Source organism: Coturnix japonica, unplaced genomic scaffold (genome assembly GCF_054131305.1).
Source record: "Coturnix japonica strain WE unplaced genomic scaffold, WE-NBRP24 Scf050, whole genome shotgun sequence".
In the NCBI taxonomy this organism is placed as follows: Eukaryota; Metazoa; Chordata; class Aves; order Galliformes; family Phasianidae; genus Coturnix; species Coturnix japonica.
Window position 1 is genome coordinate 1,069,564 of NW_028188953.1, and position 24,231 is coordinate 1,093,794.

Below are 24,231 nucleotides of genomic sequence, written 5' to 3' on the forward strand. Positions count from 1 at the left end.
GAAGGGAGAAGGAAGGGATGCCCAGTCCCCCAAGCAGGAAGAACGAAGCTCCCAACAACATCAAACGCGAGGGGGGTGGGGGAAATGAACCAGAAGAGGTATTGGGGGCAGCAAAACAATCATTTATTTGGGTGTAGGGCACATTGTGTGGGGGTCACGGAGCCAGAGAGGGCACAGCAGGGACAGGAGAGCGTGAGGAAGGGTGAGAGGAGGGATGTGGATTGGGCAAGTTTATCGGTGAGGATTGGAAAGGCAGCAGGATGGGGGGTGGGAGGGGAAGTGCTGCAGGACACCAAGTTGGGTGGGGATATGTAGTGACAGCTGGGAGGAGCACTAAAAAGACCACATTCCAGCACACAAGGATGGCAGTGGGAAAACTAGGATGGGGAGCAGGCAGCCATCAGCATGGGGACACAGGGGGGAAGTGATGAGGGATGAGGGGATTCATGGGGGCAGTGAGCAGCAGGTGGAGCAGAAGAGGAGAGGGCAGAGGGTCCTCAGCACAGAGCAGAATGCAGGCAGGCTGAGCACAGAACATCACAACACTTTATTTCACAAGAAGCCGTGAAGGCAAAGCATAACAGCATAGGAAGCAGAGGGAGATGTGAGAGGTTGAGAAGATGGGGCTGTGTCCATCACTGACCCCAAGTGCTTGTGTGGCCAGTTGGCCCATTGCAGACTGTAGCACAGCACTCAGATGGTTTGGTTGCTCCCTATGAGGATGAGAAGAGATGGTGTCTCCTAGGGCCGTGTTCACATCACAACACTCTGCTCCCTGCAGAGTCCCAGCCCAGACCTGGTGCAGCACCACAGGAAGCACAGGGACCCCTCCCAACCCCCATCCCCACACCGAACCTTTGCTTGAGTTGCTGGATCCACCATCCTGGACTGTAAGAGAAGAAGAGTCATGAGCCCCAGCCCTGTGCTCACTGTGGGGCATGGAGCAGCCCCAAGCACCAGGAAGGGGAACCCTGGGAGAAAGTGGGGACCCCAACACTGCCCTGGCACTGGGCAGAGGTTGGGGACAGAGCTGCCCTCATCACTCACTGGGCACCATGCTGTAGACTTTCTCCTTTTCCGTGCAGACAGAGAGATGCATCAGAACAGGTTCAAATCACAGCCTGGCTGGGGGTTCATGAGGGAACCCTAAATCCCCTCACAGCCCCCACTGTCCTCCCACAGACCCCACTTTTACCTGCATGGCATATGTAGTGGAATCCAGTACCAGCTGTGATGGCTATGACCACAATGGGGATGACCACCCCCACTATGATGGGCACCAAGCTGGATTGTGGCCTCTCTGGGGGAAGGCAGGGCCGTCAGCAGGGGAAGGGGCAGCCTGGGGCCCCCCAGCCCAAATCCCCTCACTCACCCCACGAGTAGAGGCCAGGCTGGGGCAGGCTGGCGTGCTCCACACAACACTGGTACTTGTCCCCGTCCCCCAGCAGCGCGTCGATGGTGACCCAGGTGTGGTAGGTGCCGTCGCTGTTGGGCACGATGCCCCCCGAGTGGGTGTCCTGGCCCAGCACCGCGCCGTCCTTCACCCAGCTGGCGGCGATGGGCCGCGGGTAGAAACCGTGAGCGCGTCAGGACAAGGTCAGGATCCCGTCGGCCTCCTTCCCCCACACTCGCACCTCGGGTTGCTCTGAAGGTGGGAGGCAGTGAGGGCTGGGCTGAGCTCCCCCCTCTGAGCCCCCACCCCACCTCCAGGCCCACATCGCAGCCCCCCCTCACCTGTCCTCCCCAGCTCTGCCTTCCCGTGCTCCACATATCTCCGCAGCCACTGCACACAGGTTTCCTCCAGGTAATTTTTCCATCTCTCAACTTCACTCCCTTCCTCTTGGTGGGAACTGCCTCTGGAACCGCCGCAGTGAACGTCATCGTGTCTTTGTCGAAGGCAATGAAGTCTTTCCCATCATAGCCATACTGATAATACCCCCGGTTGGTGCCATCCTCAAGGATGTCACAGCCAGCCATCCGCTGCCATGTGTGAGACTCTGAAACACAGCCAGGCAGGGGGTGAGAGGCTCCTCTGGCTCCAGTGGTCCCACTGTAGTGGGGATGGGGTTGTGATCCCCCCTGTGCCGCCGGGCAGGACCAGCCTTGCGGGGTGTGGGCGGCACTGCGCCATGGAGCCCCATCCCACACCACGGAGCCGCGGTGCCGGCCGTGCTCACCGCTGGTCTGGTTGTAGAGCCATGCTAAATTGACCAGGCTCATGCGGTCTTTCTGCTCATTGCTCTGTGCGATCTCTGTCTGCCCATCCCAGTACTGCTGGTCCATGCTGGCCGCCATCCACTCGGTGCGGGGCACGTACCTCCGGCCGGTGCTATTGTAGTGCATGAAGATTTCGCCGTCCACGTACCCCACTTCAAAGAACCAGGGCAGCTCCGGGCCGGGATCCGTCATCGCCGTTTGGAAGTACCGCAGGGTATGGAGCTCTGCGGGGACGGAGCGCAGCGGGGCCGTGAGCCGCGGGTGGGGGTCCCACGGGCACAGCCCCGGGCTGGGGTTACGGGGACGGAGGGGTCCCGGTCCGGCCGCACTCACCGCCCGCCGCCCCGCACCCGGCGCACAGCAGCAGCCCCAGCTCCAAAGCCCCCCACGACCCCATCGCTCCGCACCGCTCCGCACATCCTCGTTCCGGGAACCCCCCGCGCTCCCATTGGTTCCTCCACCGCAGCCCCACCAATTGCTACTGGGAAAAAATGCGTGACATCACCAGTCGCCAGGCAGAATTCCCTCCCGAAGTTTGGGACGGGAAAGTGAGAGTGCGGAGCGGGGGAGGTGACGGGGGCGGTGCGGAGCCGACCCCAGCCCAGCGGGGGCATCCCGGGCTGTGTCCCCACCGGGGCCGTGTCCCTACCCAGGGGAGGGGGCCGTGGGCCTCTGTCAGGGGTATCGGGGATACGAGGGGCAATGGGAAGGCAGGGAGCCGTAGGTCAGAGCACGGCCGGGGGGCTGCGATGAACCCCCTCCCCGGGTGCAGGCGTGGGGTGCACGGAGCGATCCTTCCAGCACGGAGCCGTCGGACACGGAGAGGCTGTTAAAAGAATTTCGGTGGCTTTCGGTGAACTGTCGGTTCTTTATCTCAGGCAGTGCAAATTCAGGCTGCACAACAGCAGCGGGAGCTCGGTTCAGCAAAGCCCTTAAAGATCCGGTGGACGATTAAGATCGGTGATGGCTAAAGTCCCTCCTGCCAAGCTCTATTGGACATGATACAGATGGAGCTCATCACCCCCTTTGATTGGCATAGTGTGAGCAGGGCGGTCCCATCACCCCCCCTAATGGGAGTTGTTAGGACTGGCCCTATGTGGGTTTCAGTACGACATGTTTGGCCTCATCTCAAGGCAGAAACTAGTATTCAGCTTTCATAGTGACTGGGACTGTGTGCTTTTTACTTATGGTTAGTGCTTTGTAACCTGTTATACTGCAGATAACAGTGGTGTGACATAATGGGAGAATTTCTAGCATTTCCAATGCAGTCTCAGGAATTAGAATTATTTGGCATTATCCAGGTTATTGTGCGCTTCTGTTCTATTAATAGATTGGGTGTGAATCAAATAGGATCTAATATTACCAATGCTGGAATCTATAGGAATAAACATTGAATGTATTAGTAATGCTCAGTTATTATTAGCTATCAATTAGCCTTTTCTTAATTTGAGAAGTCAAAACCCAGAACACATTTGCCCACCAATAATTATTCTATCTGACATGCAGCTTCATAAACTTGTACGACCACTAATTACCTATTAGTTTCAAAGGCATGGCTGTGAGCACTCTAAAAGGATTTGCTTCACAAATTTTAGTGATCATTCAAATCAATATATCAGAGCATGCAAACGTTGAAGTCCTTTTTCTTGTCAGTTACAGATAACACAGAATGGGACCCCTTAGAGATTTATTTCCAGGTTGCAGTAAAAATGTTTCTGAATTGCTGAGAACTGTGCTTTCTCTTGGTGAGGAGCTCTGGGTTAAAATTGGTCCAAAACTCCATCAGACTTCTATTGCTAAAGACAGAACGGCTGCTCAACTATTGTCTCTTTGCTACTAAATATTGGAAGGGCTTAACGGATGGGGAGGAGGATGGGGATGGTCAGCAGCAGGGGATGGGGATAGAGATCTGGATGTTGAGCAATGGGGATGGTCAGCAACAAGGAATGGTAACGGTGAATTGCAGGGGACCAGGACAGTGAGTAGCTGGGCCTGGGGATGGTGAGCAGCAAGGGGTACGGATGGGAGAGAGAGCAGGAGGGTGTGGGGATGGGATGGTGAGCAGCAGGGGGGGTGACGGTCAGCAGAAGGGGAGGGGGATGGTCAGCAGCATGGAATGGGAAGGGTTCTGTGCAGGCTGAGCACAGAACAACACAACACTTTATTTCTCAGGAAGCAGCACAGGCAAAGCAGAACAGCAAAGGAAGCAGAGGGGGATGTGAGAGGTTGAGAGGATGGGGCTGTGTTCATCACCGACCCCAAAGGCTCATGTGGCCAGTTGGCCCCTTACTGGCTGAAGCACAGCACTCAGATGATGGGGTTGCTCCCTGTGTGTAGGAGAAGAGATGGTGTCCCACAGGCCGTGTTCACATCCCAACCATCTCCTCCCTGCAGAGTCCCAGCCAAGACCTGGTGCAGCACCACAAGGAGCACAAGGAGCACAGGGACCCCTCCCAACCCCCAGCCCCACACCGCAGCTGTGCTCGAGTTGCTGGTTCCACTTTCCTGGCCTGTAAGATAACAAGAGCCATTGTCTCACACCAGTTTATAGGAGGCAGGCAAGGTTCTTTGATACATGTCTACCTGGCATGAGATTAAGAAACAACAGTTCAAATGTTGGTCCAACCAGTTTATTACAAGATTTTATCAGGGAGATGGGGAAGGGGAGGACGGACACTATTATGATGTTGGATGATGGGGAAGGGAAGGCGGACAATACTATAAATATTAAATAGAAGCAAGGAGTCACTGTAGGAAGCAAGAGGGAGATAGTCACCACCATGGATCCAGTGAGGTTTGCAGTTCAGGCATTGATCTTCAGTAGTGGTGGGTCGTCAGGCTTTGTTGTTCCAGTGATGATGACGGTGACCAGGATGACAATTAACAATGGTAGCACCAACTCATTTCTATGTCCAAAGTGGTCCAGTCAGCTCTCTTTGGAGTGACAGCTCGAATCCAAACTAGTTGAGCCAGCTCTCCTTGGAGAGGAAACTTTTGGCTCTGGGATCTTAGCAGAAATTCCTTTGTTCCCATCTTCTGGGCCTTGCCAGCAGATTAGAGGGAGCAGAGATACCCATTTGCATCCTGTTTTTCACAGGACACGATGGCTTCATTCCCCAATTTTCCCATACCAAGATGGAGCTATTTAATCCCAGGCCAGATCTTCTGCACTGAAGGAAGGTGCTTTCAAATACCCACAAAGTGATGGTGATTGTCACATGGTAGCAACCATTACTTGCCACCTCCATGAAGCAGTGAGAGTCTTATCACAACAAACACCCTAGGAAACAATCTTGGAGCCAGAAAACAAAGGACTCTCACAGCCATGAGCCACAGCCCTGTGCTCGCTATGGGGCATGGAGCAGCTCCAAGAACCAGGAAGGGGATCTCTAGGAAACAGTGGAGACCCCAATGCTGCCCTGGCACCAGGCAGAGCTGGCGGACAGCACAGCCCTCATCACTCACGGCACACCACATTGTACCCATTCTCATTCATCCCTGCAGACAGAGAGATGCATCAGCACAGGTTCACATCACAACCAGGCTGGGGGTACCCAAGGAAGACCCAGACCCCCCCCACTCCCCACTGTCCTTCTACACACCCCTCCACTTTTACCTGCATGGTGTCTGTAGATGGTGAATCCAATGCCAGCCACGATGATTATGACCACAATGGCGATGACCACCCCCACCACAATGGGCAGCAAGTTGGACTGTGACCGCTCTGGGGGAAGGCAGAGTCGTCAGCAGGGGAAGGGGCAGCCCAGAGCCCCCCAGCCCCACATCCCCTCACTCACCCCATGAGTAGAGGCGGGGCTGGGGCAGGCTGGCGTGCTCCACACGGCACTGGTACTTGTCTGCATCCCCCGGCAGCGCATCGATGGTGATCCAGGTGTGGTAGGTGCCATCGCTGTTGGGCACAATGCCCCCCGAGTGGGTGTCCTGACCCAGCACCGCGCCGTCCTTCACCCAGCTGACAGCGATGGGCCGCGGGTAGAAGCCGTGAGCGCGGCAGGACAAGGTCAGGATCCCGTCGGCCTCCTTCCCCCACACTCGCACCTCGGGTTGCTCTGAAGGTGGGCAGCAGTGAGGGCCGGGCTGAGCTCCCCACTCTGAGCCCCCACACCCCACCAGCCCCACACCGCAGCCCCCCTCACCTGTCCTCCCCAGCTCTGCCTTCCCATGCTCCACGTATCTCCGCAGCCACTGTGGACAGGTTTTCTCCAGGTAATGTTTCCATCCCTCAGCATAATCACCTTCCTGTAATGCCCTCTTGGATGGAACTGCCTCTGGAACCGCCGCAGTGAACGTCATCGTGTCTTTGTCGAAGGCAATGAAGTCTCTCCCATCATAGGCAATCTGATAATACCCCCGGATGATGTTGTCCTCGAGGATGTCACAGCCAGACATCCGCTGCACCGTGTGAGACCCTGAAACACAGCCGGGCAGGGGATGAGGGGCTCCTCAGGCTCCAGGTGTCCCACTGTAGTGGGGATGGGGTTGGGGTCCCCCCGGGTCGCAGCACCCCGAGCTCGGTGGGGCTGTGACGGGCAGCCCCAGGACGGTGCCGCCGGGCAGGACCAGCCCTGGGAGGTGCGGGCGGCACTGCGCCATGGAGCCCCATCCCACAGCGCGGAGCCGCGGTGCCGGCCGTGCTCACCGCCAGTCCGGTTGTACAGCCGTGCTGCAGTGACCAGGTTCTCGCGGTTAATCGGCTCACTGATATGTCCGATCTCTGTCTGCCCATCCCAGTACTGCTGGTCCATGCTGGCCGCCATCCACTCGGTGCGGGGCACAGTCCTCCGTGTGGTGCTGTCGTAGTGCACGAAGATTTCGCCGTCCACGTACCCCACAGACACGTACCAGGGCTGCTCGGGGCCGGGATCCGTCATTGCGGTAGTAAAGTACCGCAGGGTATGGAGCTCTGCGGGGACGGAGCGCAGCGGGGCCGTGAGCCGCGGGTGGGGGTCCCACGGGCACAGCCCCGGGCTGGGGTTACGGGGACGGAGGGGTCCCGGTCCGGCCGCACTCACCGCCCGCCGCCCCGCACACGGCGCACAGCAGCAGCCCCAGCTCCAAAGCCCCCCACGACCCCATCGCTCCGCACCGCTCCGCACATCCTCGTTCCGGGAACCCCCCGCGATCCTATTGGTTCCTCCACCGCAGCTCCACCAATTGCTACTGGGAGAGCGTGAGTGACATCACCAGTCGCCAGGCAGAATGAGCTCCCGAAGTTTGGGACGGGAGAGTGCGGAGCGGGGGAGGTGACGGGGGCGGTGCGGAGCCGACCCCAGCCCAGCGGGGGCATCCCGGGCTGTGTCCCCACCGGGGCCGTGTCCCCACCCAGGGGAGGGGGCCGAGGGCCTCTGTCGGGGGTATCGGGGATACGAGGGGCAATGGGAAGGCAGGGAGCCGTAGGTCAGAGCACGGCCGGGGGGCTGCGATGAGCCCCCTCCCCGGGTGCAGGCGTGGGGTGCACGGAGCGATCCTTCCAGCACGGAGCCGTCGGACACAGAGAGGCACTGAGGGCCAAGGAAACCTCGGGGAATGAGGGGTTCATCCAATGGATGATTCGGTGGGGCGCTGAGTGAGTCAGCCGCACAGGTTATGGACCTCGATAAGGTTCAAGGCGCAGGAGCGGAGTTACTATCATCCGAGAGAGCAGGAAATGATGCTGCTCTACAGTGTATCCCTGTTAGGGGTGTGCTACAAACTTGCCTTTACAAACTTTGCTTGTCGTGGCGGCTGCGGGTGTCGTTTATGGCTTTGCCGAAAGCGGCAGAGCCGGGGAATTCGAGCTCTAATAGCTCGGGGGAGAGTTTTCAGCTGCTCTCTGTTGACTGGTCTTAGAAATGAGGAGTGATAAAAGGAGAGAAGAAGGGGGAGGACGGTGTTGATTCTCCGCAGTCAGCACTTTTCAGTCACTGAGGGAAAAGCCTTGGAATCGTTGTTTGCAGAGGAGGGCGATGATTTGTCTGAGAGGCTGTTAAAAGAATTTCGGTGGCTTTCGGTGAACTCTCAGTCTTTATCTCAGGCAGTTCAAATTCAGGCTGCACAACAGCAGCGGGAGCTTGGTTCAGCAAAGCCCCTTAAAGATCCGGTGGACGATTAAGATCGGTGATGGCTACATCAGGCTTGGAAAGTCCCTCCTGCCAAGCTCTATTGGACATGATACAGATGGAGCTCATCACCCCCTTTGATTGGCATAGTGTGAGCAGGGCGGTCCCATCACTGGCCCTAATGGGAGTTGTTAGGACTGGCCCTATGTGGGTTTCAGTACGACATGTTCGGCCTCATCTCAAGGCAGAAACTAGTATTCAGCTTTCATAGTGACTGGGACTGTGTGCTTTTTACTTATGGGTATTGCTTTGTAACCTGTTATACTGCAGATAACAGTGGTGTGACATAATGGGAGAATTTCTAGCATTTCCAATGCAGTCTCAGGAATTAGAATTATTGGGCATTATCCAGGTTATTGTGTATTTCTGTTCTATTAATAGATTGGGTGTGAATCAAATAGGATCTAGTGTTACCAATGCTGGTATCTATGGGAATAAACACTGAATGCATTAATAATGCTCAGTTATTATTAGCTATCAATTAGCCTTTTCTTAATTTGAGAAGTCAAAACCCAGAACACATTTGGCACATTTGCCCACCAATAATTATTCTATCTGACATGCAGCTTCATAAACTTGTACGACCACTAATTACCTATTAGTTTCAAAGGCATGGCTGTGAGCACTCTAAAAGGATTTGCTTCACAAATTGCAGTGATCATTCAAATCGATATATCAGAGTATGCAAACGTTGAAGGCCTTTTTCTTGTCAGTTACAGATAACACAGAATGGGACCCCTTAGAGATTTATTTCCAGGTTGCAGTAAAAATGTTTCTGAATTGCTGAGAACTGGGTTTTCTCTTTATGAGGAGCTCTGGGTTAAAATTGGTCCAAAACTTCATCAGACTTCTATTGCTAAAGACAGAACGGCTGCTCAACTGTTGTCTCTTTGCTACTAAATATCGGAAGGGCTTAATGGATGGGGAGGAGGATGGGGATGGTCAGCAGCAGGGGATGGGGATAGAGATGTGGATGTTGTGCAATGGGGATGGTCAGCAACAAGGAATAGTAACAGTGAATTGCAGGGGACCAGGACAGTGAGTAGCTGGGCCTGGGGATGGTGAGCAGCAAGGGGTACGGATGGGAGAGAGAGCAGGAGGGTGTGGAGATGGGATGGTGAGCAGCAGGGGGGGTGACGGTCAGCAGAAGGGGATGGGGATGGTCAGCAGCATGGAATGGGAAAGGTTCTGTGCAGGCTGAGCACAGAACAACACAACACTTTATTTCTCAGGAAGCAGTACAGGCAAAGCAGAACAGCATAGGAAGCAGAGGGGGATGTGAGAGGTTGAGAGGATGGGGCTGTGTCCATCACCAACCCCAAAGGCTCATGTGGCCAGTTGGCTCCTTACTGGCTGAAGCACAGCACTCAGATGATGGGGTTGCTCCCTGTGTGGAGAAGAGATGGTGTCCCATAGAGCCATGTTCACATCCCAACCATCTCCTCCCTGCAGAGTCCCAGCCCAGACCTGGTGCAGCACCACAAGGAGCACAAGGAGCACAGGGACCCCTCCCAACCCCCAGCCCCACACCGCAGCTGTGCTCGAGTTGCTGGTTCCACTTTCCTGGCCTGTAAGATAACAAGAGCCATTGTCTCACACCAGTTTATAGGAGGCAGGCAAGGTTCTTTGATACATGTCTACCTGGCATGAGATTAAGAAACAACAGTTCAAATGTTGGTCCAACCAGTTTATTACAAGATTTTATCAGGGAGATGGGGAAGGGGAGGACGGACACTATTATGATGTTGGATGATGGGGAAGGGAAGGCGGACAATACTATAAATATTAAATAGAAGCAAGGAGTCACTGTAGGAAGCAAGAGGGAGATAGTCACCACCATGGATCCAGTGAGGTTTGCAGTTCAGGCATTGATCTTCAGTAGTGGTGGGTCGTCAGGCGTTGTTGTTCCAGTGATGATGACGGTGACCATGATGACAAATAACAATGGTAGCACCAACTCATTTATATGTCCAAAGTGGTCCTGTCAGCTCTCTTTGGAGTGACAGCTGGAATCCAAACTAGTTGAGTCAGCTCTCCTTGGAGAGGAAACTTTTGGCTCTGGGATCTTAGCAGAAATTCCTTTGTTCCCATCTTCTGGGCCTTGCCAGCAGATAAGAGTGAGCAGGGATACCCATCTGCATCCTGTTTTTCACAGGACACGATGGCTTCATTCCCCAATTTTCCCATACCAAGATGGAGCTATTTAATCCCAGGCCAGATCTTCTGCACTGAAGGAAGGTAGCAACCATGTGCACCCCGGGTTGCCACCTCCATGAAGCAGTGAGAGTCTTATCACAACAAACACCCTAGGAAACAATCTTGGAGCCAGAAAACAAAGGACTCTCACAGCCATGAGCCACAGCCCTGTGCTCGCTATGGGGCATGGAGCAGCTCCAAGAACCAGGAAGGGGATCTCTAGGAAACAGTGGAGACCCCAATGCTGCCCTGGCACCAGGCAGAGCTGGCGGACAGCACAGCCCTCATCACTCACGGTGCACCACATTGTACCCATTCTCATTCATCCCTGCAGACAGAGAGATGCATCAGCACAGGTTCACATCACAACCAGGCTGGGGGTACCCAGGGAAGACCCAGACTCCCCCACTCCCCACTGTCCTTCTACACACCCCTCCACTTTTACCTGCATGGTGTCTGTAGATGGTGAATCCAATGCCAGCCACGATGGCGATGGCCAAAATGGTGCCGACCACCCCCACCACGATGGGCAGCACGTTGGACTGTGGCCGCTCTGGGGGAAGGCAGAGTCGTCAGCAGGGGAAGGGGCAGCCCAGAGCCCCCCAGCCCCACATCCCCTCACTCACCCCACAAATAGAGGCCAGGCTGGTGCAGGCTGGCGTGCTCCACACGGCACTGGTACTTGTCTGCATCCCCCGGCAGCGCATCGATGGTGATCCATGTGTGGTAGGTGCCGTCGCTGTTGGGCACGATGCCCCCCGAGTGGGTGTCCTGGCCCAGCACCGCGCCGTCCTTCACCCAGCTGACAGCGATGGGCCGTGGGTAGAAGCCGTGAGCGCGGCAGGACAAGGTCAGGATCCCGTCGGCCTCCTTCCCCCACACTCGCACCTCGGGTTGCTCTGAAGGTGGGCGGCAGTGAGGGCCGGGCTGAGCTCCCCAAGCTGAGTCCCCGCTCCACCTCCAGCCCCACATCGCAGCCCCTCCTGCCCCCCCCTCACCTGTCCTCCCCAGCTCTGCCTTCCCGTGCTCCACGTATCTCCGCAGCCACTGCACACAGGTTTCCTCCAGGTAATGTTTCCTTCTCTCAGCATAATCACCGTCCTCCCACGACCTTTTGGTGGGAACTGCTTCTGGAACCGCCGCAGTGAACGTCATCGTGTCTTTGTCAAAGGCAATGAAGTCTCTCCCATCATAGGCATACTGATCATACCCCCAGGTGGTGCCGTCCTCGAGGATCTCACAGGCAGACATCTGTTGCACCGTGTGAGACCCTGAAACACAGCCGGGCAAGGGGTGAGGGGCTCCTCTGGCTCCATGGGTCCCACTGTAGTGGGGATGGGGTTGGGGTCCCCCCGGGTTGCAGCACCCCGAGCTCGGTGGGGCTGTGACGGGCAGCCCCGGGACGGTGCCGCCGGGCAGGACCAGCCCTGGGGGGTGCGGGCGGCACTGCGCCATGGAGCCCCATCCCACAGCGCGGAGCCGCGGTGCCGGCCGTGCTCACCGCCAGTCCGGTTGTAGAGCCGTGCTGCATCGGCCAGGCGCACGCGGTTATTCTGCTCACTGATCTGTACGAACCGGGTGTTCCTCTCCCAGTACTCAGGATCCACAGCTCCAGGTGCCTTTATCCACTCGGTGCGGGGCACGACCCTCCGTGTGGTGCTGTCGTAGTGCGCGAAGATTTCGCCGTCCACGTACCCCACAGACACGAACCAGGGCAGCCCGGGGCCGGGATCCGTCATTGCGGTAGTGAAGAACCGCAGTTTATGGTGCTCTGCGGGGACGGAGCGCAGCGGGGCCGTGAGCCGCGGGTGGGGGTCCCACGGGCACAGCCCCGGGCTGGGGTTACGGGGACGGAGGGGTCCCGGTCCGGCCGCACTCACCGCCCGCCGCCCCGCACACGGCGCACAGCAGCAGCCCCAGCATCCCGCACAGCCCCATCGCTGCGCTCCGGGAAACAACGCACCCCGCGCCGCTCCTTCGGCTTTTGGGACTTACCTGCCCCTCCCCGCACTCTCATTGGCTCCTTCGCCTCCGCCTCGCCAATGGTGAACGGGAGCGTGCGTGACGTCACCGGGTGCCAGGCAGAATTCGCTCCCGCAGTTTGTGAAGCTAAACCTAAAGTGCGGAGCGTGGGAGGTGACGGGAGGCACTGAGGGCGTGTTGCCGAACCTGAAGGGAAACCTTGGTCACATACAGCTGTGTCCATTTATTGCCCGAAAATCCAAACTTTTATAGCAGACAGACGAGGGGATCCAAAAATCACACACACTTATTGGAGGAATGAATAATTCATTCTATGATACAGGTTCATTCCTTTGCCTGGGATTCCTTTCCAGGTTTTGTCTTTGCAAATTAAGAAAAGCTAATTAATAGGCTCATAACATCATGACAGAGCAGTACCAATATACTAAAAGAGCTATTCCCATAGATTCTAGCATTGATTACATCAAATCCTGTTTGATACACATTTGATCTATTACTAAAATAGAAGAAGCACACAACAATCTGGATAATGCCTAAGATTCTAATTCTGGAGACTGCATTGGTAACACAGAACATCACACACTGTGTCAAACCATTACTAACATTATCTGTAACACAGCAAGTTACAAAGCAATACCACTAAGTAAGAGGCACACAATCACTGTTACTATAAAGGCTGGATGCTATTTTCTGCCTTCAGATGAGTCTGAACATATTCATACTGGAACCCACGTAGGGCCAGTCCCTGTGGAAATACGAGCATATTCAGAGCCCCAAGTTATCAGTGGTAGGGGACGGTCCCAAAGTCCTGTGGCCATATTCCAAACATTAACCATAGGCTGTTCCTTGAGCATTGGGGAGGCCCCAAAATGACAAACCATGAGTCGTATTTGTATGATCACGATTCAAAAAATTCAGCACAAACAAAGCCTTGCATAATTTTTCTTGTGGTGTGTATTTCTCCTGTATTCCCCCTTATTTGTTTAATAAGAATGGATTTCAGTGTTTGAGTGTGCTCAATGATAGCTTGTCCAGTGGGAGAATAAGCAATGCCTGTAATATGTTTAACCCCCCATTCTTGGAGGACAGTTCGAGTGGCCGGTCCATCCTGGTCTATAGTGAAGTAATGTGCAGGCTGCAGAGACATCCATTCCTGAACAAACAAGTATTCTGATGGTGTTAGTAACAACAGCCCAAGATTACAAGCATCTGGTGGCATTTGAAGAACCTCAGTGAAAATCCATTGAATGATTTGCTAGCTGCTGATCGTATATCACCGGGCAAGCGAGCTGAAACAAAGCTTGCCACTGTCCCTCCAATATTGCATCTCTAATAACCCTGGACCAACGTGTAGGGGGGGAAGTGGCATAGGCAGGGGCTGTAAAGACATCAGTGAAACGCTTGGAGAGACCGATGCCTCCTACATTTGCAGCCCTAAGTTCTGCAGCTCCTCAGTTAATGAATTAATATCTTCCTCTAACACTTTCCCATTCCCACCATCATCCGAGTCGCTTTCGCTCTCAGGAGCTTCTTATTGCTCTACACACCTCTCAAACCCCCCCAACGCACCTTCCTCACCAGCCAACACCGGATCTGACAGAGACATTGAAGAGGTCGAAGACAGGGGAGTATTCGGGGCTTCTGCAGCAGCCCTGACTTGTGAGATTGATGAGCAAACGGAGTACGAAACTCCTGGTAACAGGGAGTCAAGTTCTGACCTTGACTGAGCACTAGGTCCGGATAGAGCTTGTACCGCAGCAGCAGTGATCTGCCACTCCGCTTGCATCGGGTTTTGCGTAGCGGGTGTATGTGTCTGTGTGGGATTTAGGATGGTATATGAGGAATGTGATGCAGCAATAAATAGAGAGAAGACTTCATGGCATCCATGTTTATGTCCCTCTCCCCTGGATGGTCGAGGTCCTGGGATAAGTCGGGTTAATTGGCGGCTATGTCACCTAGGGCTGAGCTGGAGTGGGGACAGGGATGTTGAGCAGCAGAGGATGGGGATGGTCAGCAGAAGGGGATGGGGATGGTCAGCAGCAGGGAATGGGATGGTCAGAGCAAGAAATGGGAATGGTGAGCAGCAGGGGATGGGGATGGTGAGCAGCGGGGGAATGGGAATGGTGAGCAGCACGCCTTTTTACTTAGACTACCCCCTGGACCTCCTGCAATTTCTTGCCAATGTGCTAAAAGACACCTGAGGGGTGTTTTCTCAGGTACTTCCTTTCCTTGCAAACTACCCATTTTACTCCTCTGTTGATAACTCCTCATACTTCAAAATTTCCCTAAAAGAATCCCCAAAACTCGTTCCACCAGTTGCACCCGCACTCTGGGTACGAATGACACCTACAACCTTAATATATTTTCATACAGACTAAACAAATTATCACATATACAGGACAACACTCGTTAGTTCTGTGAAAACGATACTGTTCCTCCAGTCTGTCACTATAATTTAGAACGTATAATCTTCCGTTCTCATTCCACTCCAAATATTTACTCATATAACACACACAACCACTTCAGTTCCTCCCTAAAACACGCCAACCATTTCTCTTATGGGAAAACCAACTTACAAAGCAAGAACTCCAACTCACTCACTCTAGTACACAAACAATTATGAGTATTGCCAGCAGTTTTATATATCATAATTAAACAAACAATCAGCTGATGGTATATTTCATACTCTCAGTCACACACACTGCCAGCTTCACACTTCACTGAGTCAGAGCTGCAGACCCTTTTTCAAGCACTTTGATAGCAATTACTCAAATACACGGTACCTGGCCATAAACAATAGACGGTAAGAGCAGCAATAACATAACCTTAGGATTTTCACTGATGATAACAGTAATAAGGCTACTAAAGCTCCTGCTACTACAGTCCCAGAAATCCATAAATCATTCCACAAGGTACCTTCACCCCGTGTACGACTTATGTTCCCCGCATACGAATTATGGGTCCCTTTGTAGGAACTCCCAAGGAGTTTTCCTACCCCAGCCAGCAACTAACTGTGAGCTCACCTTTCAAGGGGAAGCGACAACCGCTTTGCTTATACCCCGTGTAGGACATCTCCTTATGGCTTACGGGCTCCTCTTATCCCATACACATACCTTTCCGAAAATGGATGGTCCTTGTCTGCTCCTGTGATGATCAGGTGAGGAAGGGGAGTCCTTTCAAGAAACCATGGAGTGTGCCAAAGGTGTCCCCTCTCTCAGCTGGTCCCACAGCCAAGCAGAGATTGTCCCATCTGGGGTGCCAAAATTGACGTGCGGAATCTGCGGAATCAGACTCTATAACCAGAATTAGGTTATAAAGCAGGTATGTGTTTATTCAGCTCTGGGCACTTGGGGGATCACTCCTCCTATCATGTGACCCGATAGACAGGAGCGTTAGGAAGTTATAGAGCAAGTGTATACATATTCATATTTATTATTTTTCTGGGAACTCATTTACATGCTGTCCCTCCTACTGACGTGTGTGCAGTCCATAGTGGGGGTCTCGCTCCGGTGGTTGTTGGGATGAAGTCAGAAGTCTTCCTCAGGTTGCTTTGACCCAACTCCTCCACTCAATCAGTCAAAACCAGTTTCTTCAGCTACCTTTCCCTTACGTATACCCAGCTGTATTGTCTTAACTATAGACCCAGATGTATTGTAACTATAGCAATGTTGACATGTCCCACTGGTCCTTTTCTTCTGACATTCCCCAAAGCCTAGGATGCTTAATCTTCATGAAAGGCCCCTATTTACCCAATTACTACTTTCAATTCCCCCCTTTTCTTGAACCTAGCAAAATCTTTTGCTAAATGATTCTATTTCTAGAAAGAGCATTTCTAAAATAACTTCCATTTTCCATCTTCTGCTGTAATCGATGTCTTTTCCAATCCTCATAGCTATTTCCTGTATTTTTGCAAAGCCACATAATACATCGCAATATTATACACATCAAAACAAGCAAAGCCAATATTGCAACGCAAGCCAGAAACAATTGTTTTAACCAGGCAAAATTGGGGAGCCAATCAGTTAACTTTTCCAGCAACTCTGTAAAACCAAGGGATGTGTCATCTCATGAAACCTGATGGAGCACGTTAGTACGTTTCCACATAGCCTGCAAATCAATCTCTACTCTTTGCGTCTCATCAATATAAGCACAGCAGCTCTGATAAATAACTACACAAACTCCCCCTTCCTTTGCTGTTAGTTAAGTCCAGCACCATCCTGTTCTGAAATACTACCTTACTTAATGTTGAAACATCTATTTGTAGTCCTCGAATGGCAACCATAGGTGTCAGGAAGGTGTGGTATATCCACAGGATAAGTCCTTCCACCTTAGCTGCCATATGAGAGGTCTGAAGCACTTGGTAGGGCCCTTCGTATTTTGATTCCTTGTTTGTAGCTGGGCAGTGCTGGGGGGGGGGGGCTTGAATGAACCAGAAGAGGGCTGGAGGGCTTCAGAACAATTGTATTTCTTTGGGTATGGAGTACAGTGTGGGAGGGTCACGGAGCTGGAGGGGACATAGCAGGGACACGAGAGCGTGGGGATGTGTGGGAGGAGGGATGTGGAGTGGGGAAGTTTGTGGGTGAGGATTGGAAAGGCAGCAGGATGGGGAGTGGGAGGGGAAGTGCTGCAGGACACCAAGTTGGGTGGGGAGATGTAGGGACAGCTGGGAGGAGCAAAAGGAGACCACATTCCAGCTCACAGGGATGGCATTGGGAAAACCAGAATGGAGAGTAGGCAGCCATCAGCATGGGGACACAGAGGGGAGGTGATGAGGGATGGGGGGACACATGGGGAAGGGGAAGAGGAGAGAGCAGCGAGTACTAAACACAGAGCAGAATGCAGGTAGGCTGAGCACAGAACAACCCAACACTTTCACAGGAAGGAGCACAAGCAAAGCATAACATCATAGGAAGCAGAGGGAGATGTGAGAGGTTGAGAGGATGGGGCTGTGTCCATCACCAGTCCCAAGTGCTCGTGTGGCCAGTTGGCCCATTGCAGACTGCAGCACAGCACTCAGATGGTTTGGTTGCTCCCTGTGTGGAGGAGAAGAGATGGTGTCCCATAGTGCCATGTTCACATCCCAACACTCTGCTCCCTGCAGAGTCCCAGCCCAGGCCAAGTGCAACATCACATGAAGCACAGGGAACCCTCCCAACCCCCATCCCCACACCGCACCTTTACTTGAGTTGCTGGATCCACCATCCAGGCCTGTAAGAGAAGAAGAGTTATGAGCCCCAGACTTGTGCTCGCTGTGGGGCATGGAGCAGCTCTGAGCACCAGGAAGGGGAAACCTGGGAGAAAGCGGGGACCCCAACGCTGCCCTGGCACCGGGCAGAGGTGGGGGACAGCGCAGCCCTCATCACTCACTGGGCGCCATGTTGTAGCCTTTCTCATTCTTCCCTGCAGACAGAGAGATGGATCAGCACAGGTTCAAATCACAGCTTGGCCGGGGTTACACAAGGGAGACCCAGACCCCCCACAGCCCCTGCTGTCCTCCTACAGCCCTCCACTTTTACCTGCATGGCATCTGTAGATGATGAATCCAATACCAGCCATGATGGCCACAAGGGCGACGACCACCCCAACCACGATTGGCAGCACGTTGGACTGTGGCCGCTCTGGGGGAAGGCAGGGCTGTCAGCAGGGGAAGGGGCAGCAACCTGGAGCCCCCCAGCCCCACATCCCCTCACTCACCCCACGAGTAGAGGCCGGGCTGGGGCAGGCTGGCGTGCTCCACGCGGCACTGGTACTTGTCTGCATCCCCCGGCAGCGCGTCGATGGTGACCCAGGTGTGGTAGGTGCCATCGCTGTTGGGCACGATGCCCCCCGAGTGGGCGTCCTGGCCCAGCACCGCGCCGTCCTTCACCCAGCTGACAGCGATGGGCCGCGGGTAGAAGCCGTGAGCGCGGCAGGACAAGGTCAGGATCCCGTCGGCCTCCTTCCCCCACACTCGCACCTCGGGTTGCACTGAAGGTGGGCGGCAGTAAGAGTCAGGCTGAGCTCCCCACGCTGAGCCCCCACCCCACCTCCAGGCCCACACCTCAGCCCGCTCCTCACCTGTCCTCCCCAGCTCTGCCTTCCCGTTCTCTACATGTCTCCGCAGCCACTGCACACAGGTTTCCTCCAGGTAATGCTTCTTCTGCTCAACATAATCACCTTCCTCCCACTTCCTCTTAGTGGGGACTGCCTCTGGAACCGCTGCTGTGTACGTCATCGTTTCTTTGTCGAAGGCAATGAAGTCTTTCCCATCATAGGCATACTGATCATACCCCCGGGTAGTGCCGTCCTCGAGGATGTCACAGCCATACATCCGCTGCCATGTGTGAGACCCTGAAACACAGCCGGGCAGGGGGTGAGGGGCCTCTCCATCTCCATGGGTCCCACTGCAGTGGGGATGGGGTTGGGGTCCCCCCGGGTCGCAGCACCCCGAGCTCGGTGGGGCTGTGACGGGCAGCCCCGGGACGGTGCCGCCGGGCAGGACCAGCCCTGGGGGGTGCGGGCGGCACTGCGCCATGGAGCCCCATCCCACAGCACGGAGCCGCGGTGCCGGCCGTGCTCACCGCCGCTCTGGTTGTAGAGCCGTGCGTTATTGCCCAGGCTCACGCGGCTATTCTGCTCATTGCCCTGTACGATCTGGGTGGTCCTCTCCCAGTACTCGGGATCCACAGCTCCAGGTGCCTTTATCCACTCGGTGCGGGGCACGTTCCTCCTTGTGGTGCTGTCGTAGTGCGCGAAGATTTCGCCGTCCACGTACCCCACTTCATAGAACCAGGGCAGCCCGGGGCCGGGATCCGTCATCGCCGTTTGGAAGTACCGCATGGAATGGAGCTCTGCGGGGACGGAGCGCAGCGGGGCCGTGAGCCGCGGGTGGGGGTCCCACGGGCACAGCCCCGGGCTGGGGTTACGGGGACGGAGGGGTCCCGGTCCGGCCGCACTCACCGCCCGCCGCCCCGCACACGGCGCACAGCAGCAGCCCCAGCATCCCGCACAGCCCCATCGCTGCGCTCCGGGAAACAACGCACCCCGCGCCGCTCCTTCGGCTTTTGGGGACTTTCCGGACCTCTCCGCACTCTCATTGGCTCTTCCGCCTCCTCTTCGCCAATAGTAAACGAGAGCGTTCGTGACGTCACCGGGAGTCAGGCAGAATAAGGTCTTGCAGGTTGTGAATCGAAAGCGAAAGCGCCGAGCGGTGTGTTTGGGGGGATGGGGCTGGGACGGGCGTGGTGTGGGAAACCCCCGGCCCATCGAACACCGGGGGGGCACCGGGTTGTGTCCCCACCCCGGCCGTTTCCCTACCCCGGGGGGGGCGAGGACCTCTGTCTTGAGGGACGTGGGCAGTGAAAAGAAGCCGTTCTGCATTGCATTTATTGGAACTGTCCTCAGTAATCTTTGATAAGGACGGAATCTCTGATAAAAGCTTCCATTCTGTCCCAGAGGCCTTTGTTACACAAAGAGCCCGGGGGAGGATGATTCCAGTCCTTCCCGATATCTCTTCAGGCACATCCTCAGGTATGTCCTGACTTTTCTCTTTGGATCCTTTATTACTCAGGTCTTATTTGTGCAGCACCAAAAATCACTAGTTCTATTTCAGACATTTGGACAGACAGGAGCTGCAGTCTTTGTACCTATGACTTCTACCTATTAACTACAAACTGCTTCACTTCTATCGTGAGACCTTGAAATAAAATATTCTTATCTTATTCTAAATGCAGAAACAACGTTTGATTCCCACACACTGATGCTGCATCTCTGCTGATAACTGGAAGGCAGGGGTGCAGCCCCCCATCCCCCATCCATCCCCCTCGCCCTCCATTCTTTAGTGCCAGCAGTGCTGAGTCTTTGCCCCCATCCTGTGCCCCAACAGCAGTGAAGAACAGTGCCAAGGGCTCACACCGCGACAAGCGGGTGCAGGTGGTTTACAATAAGGACCTTTCTGGGGGGCAATAAAGGTTTAGTGCACACAGCAATGGTGTGGCAGGGTGACAATGGGACAGCGTGAGAATGGGGATGGGGGAACTGGGACATGGGGAGCTGCAATGGGGGAGGCTGAGTGGTGACCAGCTGCACACACAGTCATAACTGAACTGTCAGCCTCACCTGGCTGTGGTGCTGAGCATGCTGGGCTGCCTGGTTCTGCTCTCAACAGCACCTTGTCAGCTCCAGGAATCCCTCCCAGCCCCTACAGTTCCACTGAGACAGTTATGTCTGTTAGAGAGATTCACACTGCACTGAATGTGCCACAGCCAATAGCAACTGAAGGCTTCAGAACCAAATAAGTGAGATGAGGCAATGTTGAAGCTCATCTCTTCCACGGAGCACATAAGGGCAGCACAGCAGTAACCCTGGTGGCAGCAGCACCAAGGGCTGTTGTTGGAGCAGCACTCCTGGCTCCCCTCCTGCTCCCTCCAAGAGCTGCAGCAAGATGTTGCTCACTGTCACCATCACGAACCCCAACCCAACCTCTCCACGGTGACACCACCCTGATCCCAAAAGCCCACGGAGACACCAACAGAGGCTGCAGAGTGTCTTTAATGTCAGCACCACGGCTCAGGGTCAGGGATGGGGACACGCAGGGACAGCTGGTGACAGAAGGTGTCCATCAGATGCTGCCTGCGGGGACATGGGGTGAAAGATGGGGTCACTCAGCCCTCACTGATGGCAGTGGGGACAGGGTCAGGTTGGGGATGTGTTACCTGAAGGGTAGTTGTGACCAGGAAGCGGGGTGTAACCTGTTGGGGAAATAGGATGGGGGTGAGTGGGGTTCTTATCCCATAACAAACCACATAGATCCATAGGGACACATAGAGACTAACTGAAGGACACGCAGAGACCCCACACCAACCCATAGGAACCAACAGAGACCCCAGAGGGACCCATAAGGACCCGTAGAGAAAAGAAAGATCCACAGCAACCCATAGAGACCCATAGGAACCCCACAGAGACCCTCCTAGAGGTCCATGGAGTCCTTCAGGGTCCCTCCCATTCACCCACCTGGGGCAGGGGGTTGGGCCCGCCAGTAGTGGACACCAACGAGGAGCAAGCTGAGCCCCAACAGCATCACTACAGTAGCCACAGCCACCATCAGCGTCACCTCCAGAGTCAACCCAGGACCTGTGGGGACACAGACAGCAGTGACAGCCAGCAGGGACACCGCTATCCCTATGCCACCCCCTGGACCCCAACTCACGCCAGTCCTCCAGGAGGGGCTCCTCCAGGCTGTCGTGCTGCACTGAACACGTGTAGATGTCCCCAACCTTCGGGGCCACCGAAAGGGTGACCTGTGTCTGGTAGGTCCAATTCCCATTGGGGATGGATGACACGGGTGAGTGGTCTCCAGGCCCCACCATATCCCCATTGTGGAACCAGACGATGGTCACCTCTGGGGGGTAGAAGCCCCACACGTGGCAGGTGAGGCGGATGGGCATGCTGGGGTTCCCTGTCTGCGAGGGGATGATGCGGACCTGGGGCTGAGCTGGAGTGGGGACAGGGATGGTGAGCAGAATGGGATGGGGATGATGATCAGCAGGGGATGGGGATGGTCCCTGCCCCATTCTTCATGCAACTGTTCTAAGCAACAGCCCCCTGATTGAGAACCCCATGTAATGCCCTGTGCAATGCCTCCATGCAACAACACCCCCATGCAACACCCTATGCATCACTGCTATGCAACATCCCCATGCAACGCCCCATGCAACATCATCTCCATGCAATGCGCGATGCAACACAATCTTTCATGCAGCACCCCATGCAATGCCATCTTCATGCAATACCCCATGCAACACCATGCCCATGCAACACCCCATGCAACGCCATCTCCATGCAATGTCGTCCCTGTGCAACGCCCCATGCAACACCATGTCCATGCAACGCCCCATGAAACATCATCTCCATGCAGTACCCCATGCAACGCCATAACCATGCAACACCATCTCCATGCAACGCCCCATGCAATGCCATGTCCATGCTATGCCACGTCCATGCAATGCCACGTCCATGCAACACCCCATGCAATGCCATGTCCATGCAACACCCCACACAACGCCATCTCCATGCAATGCTCCATGCAACACCATCCCCATGCAATGTCTCCATGCAACACCCCATGCAACGTCATCCCCATGCAATGTCACCCCCATGCAGCATCATCCCCATCCATGCCATCTCCATGCAACGCTCCATGCAACGCCTCATGCAACACCCCATGCAATGCCATCTCCATGCAACGCCATCCCCATGCAATGGCATCCCCATGCAATGCCATCTCCATGCAACGCCCCATGCAACAGCATCTCCCTGCAACGCCCCATGCAACGCCATCTCCATGCAACACCCCATGCAACAACACCCCCATGCAATGCCATCTCCATGCAACCCCCCCATGCAGCAGCCCCATTTGCAAAGCTCACTCCTGCGCAGCGCCGTCTGTGCCCAGAACTGTGCAGCCAGTTTGCTGCATGCCTGTCTCCGTGCCTCTGCACGCTTCACCCAGGTGCTGTCATTATTGAGGGCAATGGCAATCTGTTCAGCCGCGCCTTGCAGCAGCTTCCAGTCGCAGGCATTGAAGCGCTGGACATCGGGGTCGTAGCACACCAAGGGGTTCTTGTTGAAGGCCACGGTGAGCTCGAAGTCCAATAGGGAGCCATTGGCTGCCAGCGGGCAGGAGCTGGCTACGTGCATCACGAAGGCTCCTGCATTGGGGGGGGACAGATGGCAGCACAGGCAGTTGACCCCATCCCCATTCGAAGCACCCTGAGGTCCCCATGGGGACACAACGGCGAGCTGAGCTCAACACTGGAATCCCATGAGATTCCTAAAGCCCTCCCTTGGAGTCCTAAGGGTTGAAAGTTCCCCATAGTGGTCCCAATATCCCATAGAGCTGAGCTCTACACAAAGTGCCCCCACCATCCCATAAGGCTGAGCATCCCCAAATCATCCCCAGCAACCCAAAAGGCTGAGACCCCCCCCATCACCCTCAAATCCTCCCTTGAGTTCCAAAACCCCATTGCCCCCAAATATTCCCTTGAGTTCCAAAGGGCTGAGATCCCCCAAATTGTCCCCAATATCCCTCAGAACTCAGATCCCCTCCAAACTCTCCACAACAACCCATAAAGTTGAGACCCTCCCCCCCAAAATGACCACACTAACCCAAAAAGGCTGAGCCCACCCTAAAGCCCTCCCTGAGGGTACTAAGGGCTGAGAAGACCCCACGATTCCAAAGTGGCCTCAATACCCCAAAGGCTGAGACCCCCACAAATCATCCCCAACTTCCTATAAGGCTGAGACCCCCCCAATGCCCCCCCCCCCCCCACGATGCCATTAAGCAGAGCCTCCCCCCCCCAAGCCACTACCATAATCCCATAGAGCAGAGACCCCCCCAAAGTCCCATAAAGCAGAGACCCCACTCTCCCCCCCATCCCCCAAGAGTCTCATAAAGCAGAGCATCCCCTCCAACCACCCCAACCCCAAAACCCCACCTGCCCCCCGAGCTCCCAGCAGCAGCCCCAATAACAGCAACATCGCGGTGGGGGGAGCGGGGGGGGGGTGCAGGAGGGGGGTGGCCCTTCTGCTCCCTCCACCCCACATCCCCCCCTTCACGGATATGGGGCTGGGATGAGGGCAATGATCAGCCAATCAGAGGCGGCGCAGCAGCAGCGTCATCTGTTACCGGAGCAGAATGCAGAGGAGCCGACGCTTACGGGACATAGACGGCTGGAAG

General features: G+C 55.1%; 4 protein-coding genes across 10 annotated transcripts; all 4 read right to left on the reverse strand.

Annotated features, from left to right (window-relative positions):
• Positions 1 to 101: 101 nt before the first annotated feature.
• On the reverse strand, positions 102 to 19,533 carry LOC107321531 (class I histocompatibility antigen, F10 alpha chain-like). 3 transcript variants are annotated; one of them, XM_085532872.1, is made up of 8 exons: positions 19,455 to 19,533; positions 19,076 to 19,345; positions 18,573 to 18,845; positions 18,210 to 18,482; positions 18,032 to 18,133; positions 17,883 to 17,915; positions 17,691 to 17,723; positions 102 to 713 (listed from the first exon to the last, which is right to left on the reverse strand). In XM_085532872.1, the coding sequence occupies exons 1-8, from the start codon at positions 19,510 to 19,512 to the stop codon at positions 694 to 696; spliced, it is 1,062 nt and encodes a 353-aa protein (XP_085388998.1). In that variant the 5' UTR covers positions 19,513 to 19,533; the 3' UTR covers positions 102 to 693. The 3 variants fall into 3 exon arrangements, 2 of the variants coding, with proteins under 2 accessions (XP_085388998.1, XP_085388997.1); XM_085532871.1 differs by lacking the exon at positions 102 to 713 and adding an exon at positions 16,957 to 17,548; XR_014940884.1 differs by lacking the exons at positions 17,691 to 17,723; positions 17,883 to 17,915; positions 18,032 to 18,133; ... (2 more) ...; positions 19,076 to 19,345; positions 19,455 to 19,533 and adding exons at positions 856 to 1,072; positions 1,196 to 1,300; positions 1,373 to 1,645; ... (1 more) ...; positions 2,178 to 2,441; positions 2,551 to 2,693.
• Positions 4,832 to 7,345, reverse strand: LOC146752195 (class I histocompatibility antigen, F10 alpha chain-like). Its single transcript, XM_085532877.1, has 6 exons — positions 7,251 to 7,345; positions 6,878 to 7,141; positions 6,375 to 6,647; positions 6,015 to 6,287; positions 5,834 to 5,941; positions 4,832 to 5,715 (listed from the first exon to the last, which is right to left on the reverse strand). The coding sequence occupies exons 1-6, from the start codon at positions 7,312 to 7,314 to the stop codon at positions 5,675 to 5,677; spliced, it is 1,023 nt and encodes a 340-aa protein (XP_085389003.1). The 5' UTR covers positions 7,315 to 7,345; the 3' UTR covers positions 4,832 to 5,674.
• LOC146752196 (class I histocompatibility antigen, F10 alpha chain-like) lies at positions 10,009 to 15,827 on the reverse strand. 4 transcript variants are annotated; one of them, XM_085532849.1, is made up of 7 exons: positions 15,629 to 15,827; positions 12,528 to 12,701; positions 12,034 to 12,303; positions 11,531 to 11,803; positions 11,159 to 11,431; positions 10,978 to 11,085; positions 10,009 to 10,860 (listed from the first exon to the last, which is right to left on the reverse strand). In XM_085532849.1, exons 2-7 carry the CDS (start codon positions 12,547 to 12,549, stop codon positions 10,820 to 10,822), a joined length of 987 nt encoding a protein of 328 aa, XP_085388975.1. In that variant the 5' UTR covers positions 12,550 to 12,701; positions 15,629 to 15,827; the 3' UTR covers positions 10,009 to 10,819. The 4 variants fall into 4 exon arrangements, with proteins under 4 accessions (XP_085388975.1, XP_085388973.1, XP_085388976.1 ...); XM_085532847.1 differs by lacking the exon at positions 15,629 to 15,827 and adding an exon at positions 14,085 to 14,395; XM_085532850.1 differs by lacking the exon at positions 15,629 to 15,827 and having other exon boundaries at positions 12,108 to 12,303; positions 12,413 to 12,545.
• Positions 19,534 to 21,026: 1,493 nt separating the features above from the next.
• On the reverse strand, positions 21,027 to 24,134 carry LOC107321549 (HLA class II histocompatibility antigen, DM beta chain). 2 transcript variants are annotated; one of them, XM_015878564.3, is made up of 6 exons: positions 23,990 to 24,134; positions 22,922 to 23,203; positions 21,703 to 21,987; positions 21,507 to 21,626; positions 21,209 to 21,244; positions 21,027 to 21,125 (listed from the first exon to the last, which is right to left on the reverse strand). In XM_015878564.3, the coding sequence occupies exons 1-6, from the start codon at positions 24,096 to 24,098 to the stop codon at positions 21,115 to 21,117; spliced, it is 843 nt and encodes a 280-aa protein (XP_015734050.2). In that variant the 5' UTR covers positions 24,099 to 24,134; the 3' UTR covers positions 21,027 to 21,114. The 2 variants fall into 2 exon arrangements, with proteins under 2 accessions (XP_015734050.2, XP_085389013.1); XM_085532887.1 differs by having other exon boundaries at positions 21,027 to 21,244.
• Between the last annotated feature and the right edge of the window lie 97 nt (positions 24,135 to 24,231).

What these genes read in the sequence shown, in the direction of transcription:
- LOC146752195 (XM_085532877.1), bottom strand. Translation starts at nt 7,314, where the DNA reads ATGGGGTCGTGGGGGGCTTTGGAGCTGGGGCTGCTGCTGTGCGCCGTG. An exon ending in CGTGTGCGGGGCGGCGGGCG is followed by an intron (nt 7,142 to 7,250) that starts GTGAGTGCGGCC and finishes CCGTCCCCGCAG; the next exon opens with AGCTCCATACCCTGCGGTAC. An exon ending in CATCTACAGACACCATGCAG is followed by an intron (nt 5,716 to 5,833) that starts GTAAAAGTGGAG and finishes CTCTGTCTGCAG; the next exon opens with GGATGAATGAGAATGGGTAC.
- LOC146752196 (XM_085532847.1), bottom strand. Translation starts at nt 14,301, where the DNA reads ATGCAAGCGGAGTGGCAGATCACTGCTGCTGCGGTACAAGCTCTATCC. An exon ending in GGTGTTGGCTGGTGAGGAAG is followed by an intron (nt 12,702 to 14,084) that starts GTGCGTTGGGGG and finishes GTTTCCCTTCAG; the next exon opens with GTTCGGCAACACGCCCTCAG. An exon ending in GCCTGGCCTCTATTTGTGGG is followed by an intron (nt 11,086 to 11,158) that starts GTGAGTGAGGGG and finishes GCCTTCCCCCAG; the next exon opens with AGCGGCCACAGTCCAACGTG.
- LOC107321531 (XM_085532872.1), bottom strand. Translation starts at nt 19,512, where the DNA reads ATGGGGCTGTGCGGGATGCTGGGGCTGCTGCTGTGCGCCGTGTGCGGG. An exon ending in GCCCGGCCTCTACTCGTGGG is followed by an intron (nt 18,134 to 18,209) that starts GTGAGTGAGGGG and finishes GCCTTCCCCCAG; the next exon opens with AGCGGCCACAGTCCAACGTG. An exon ending in ATCCAGCAACTCAAGTAAAG is followed by an intron (nt 714 to 17,690) that starts GTGCGGTGTGGG and finishes TCATCCTCATAG; the next exon opens with GGAGCAACCAAACCATCTGA.
- LOC107321549 (XM_085532887.1), bottom strand. Translation starts at nt 24,098, where the DNA reads ATGTGGGGTGGAGGGAGCAGAAGGGCCACCCCCCTCCTGCACCCCCCC. An exon ending in GCCCCTCCTGGAGGACTGGC is followed by an intron (nt 21,627 to 21,702) that starts GTGAGTTGGGGT and finishes GTGTCCCCACAG; the next exon opens with GTCCTGGGTTGACTCTGGAG. An exon ending in GGCCCAACCCCCTGCCCCAG is followed by an intron (nt 21,245 to 21,506) that starts GTGGGTGAATGG and finishes TTTCCCCAACAG; the next exon opens with GTTACACCCCGCTTCCTGGT.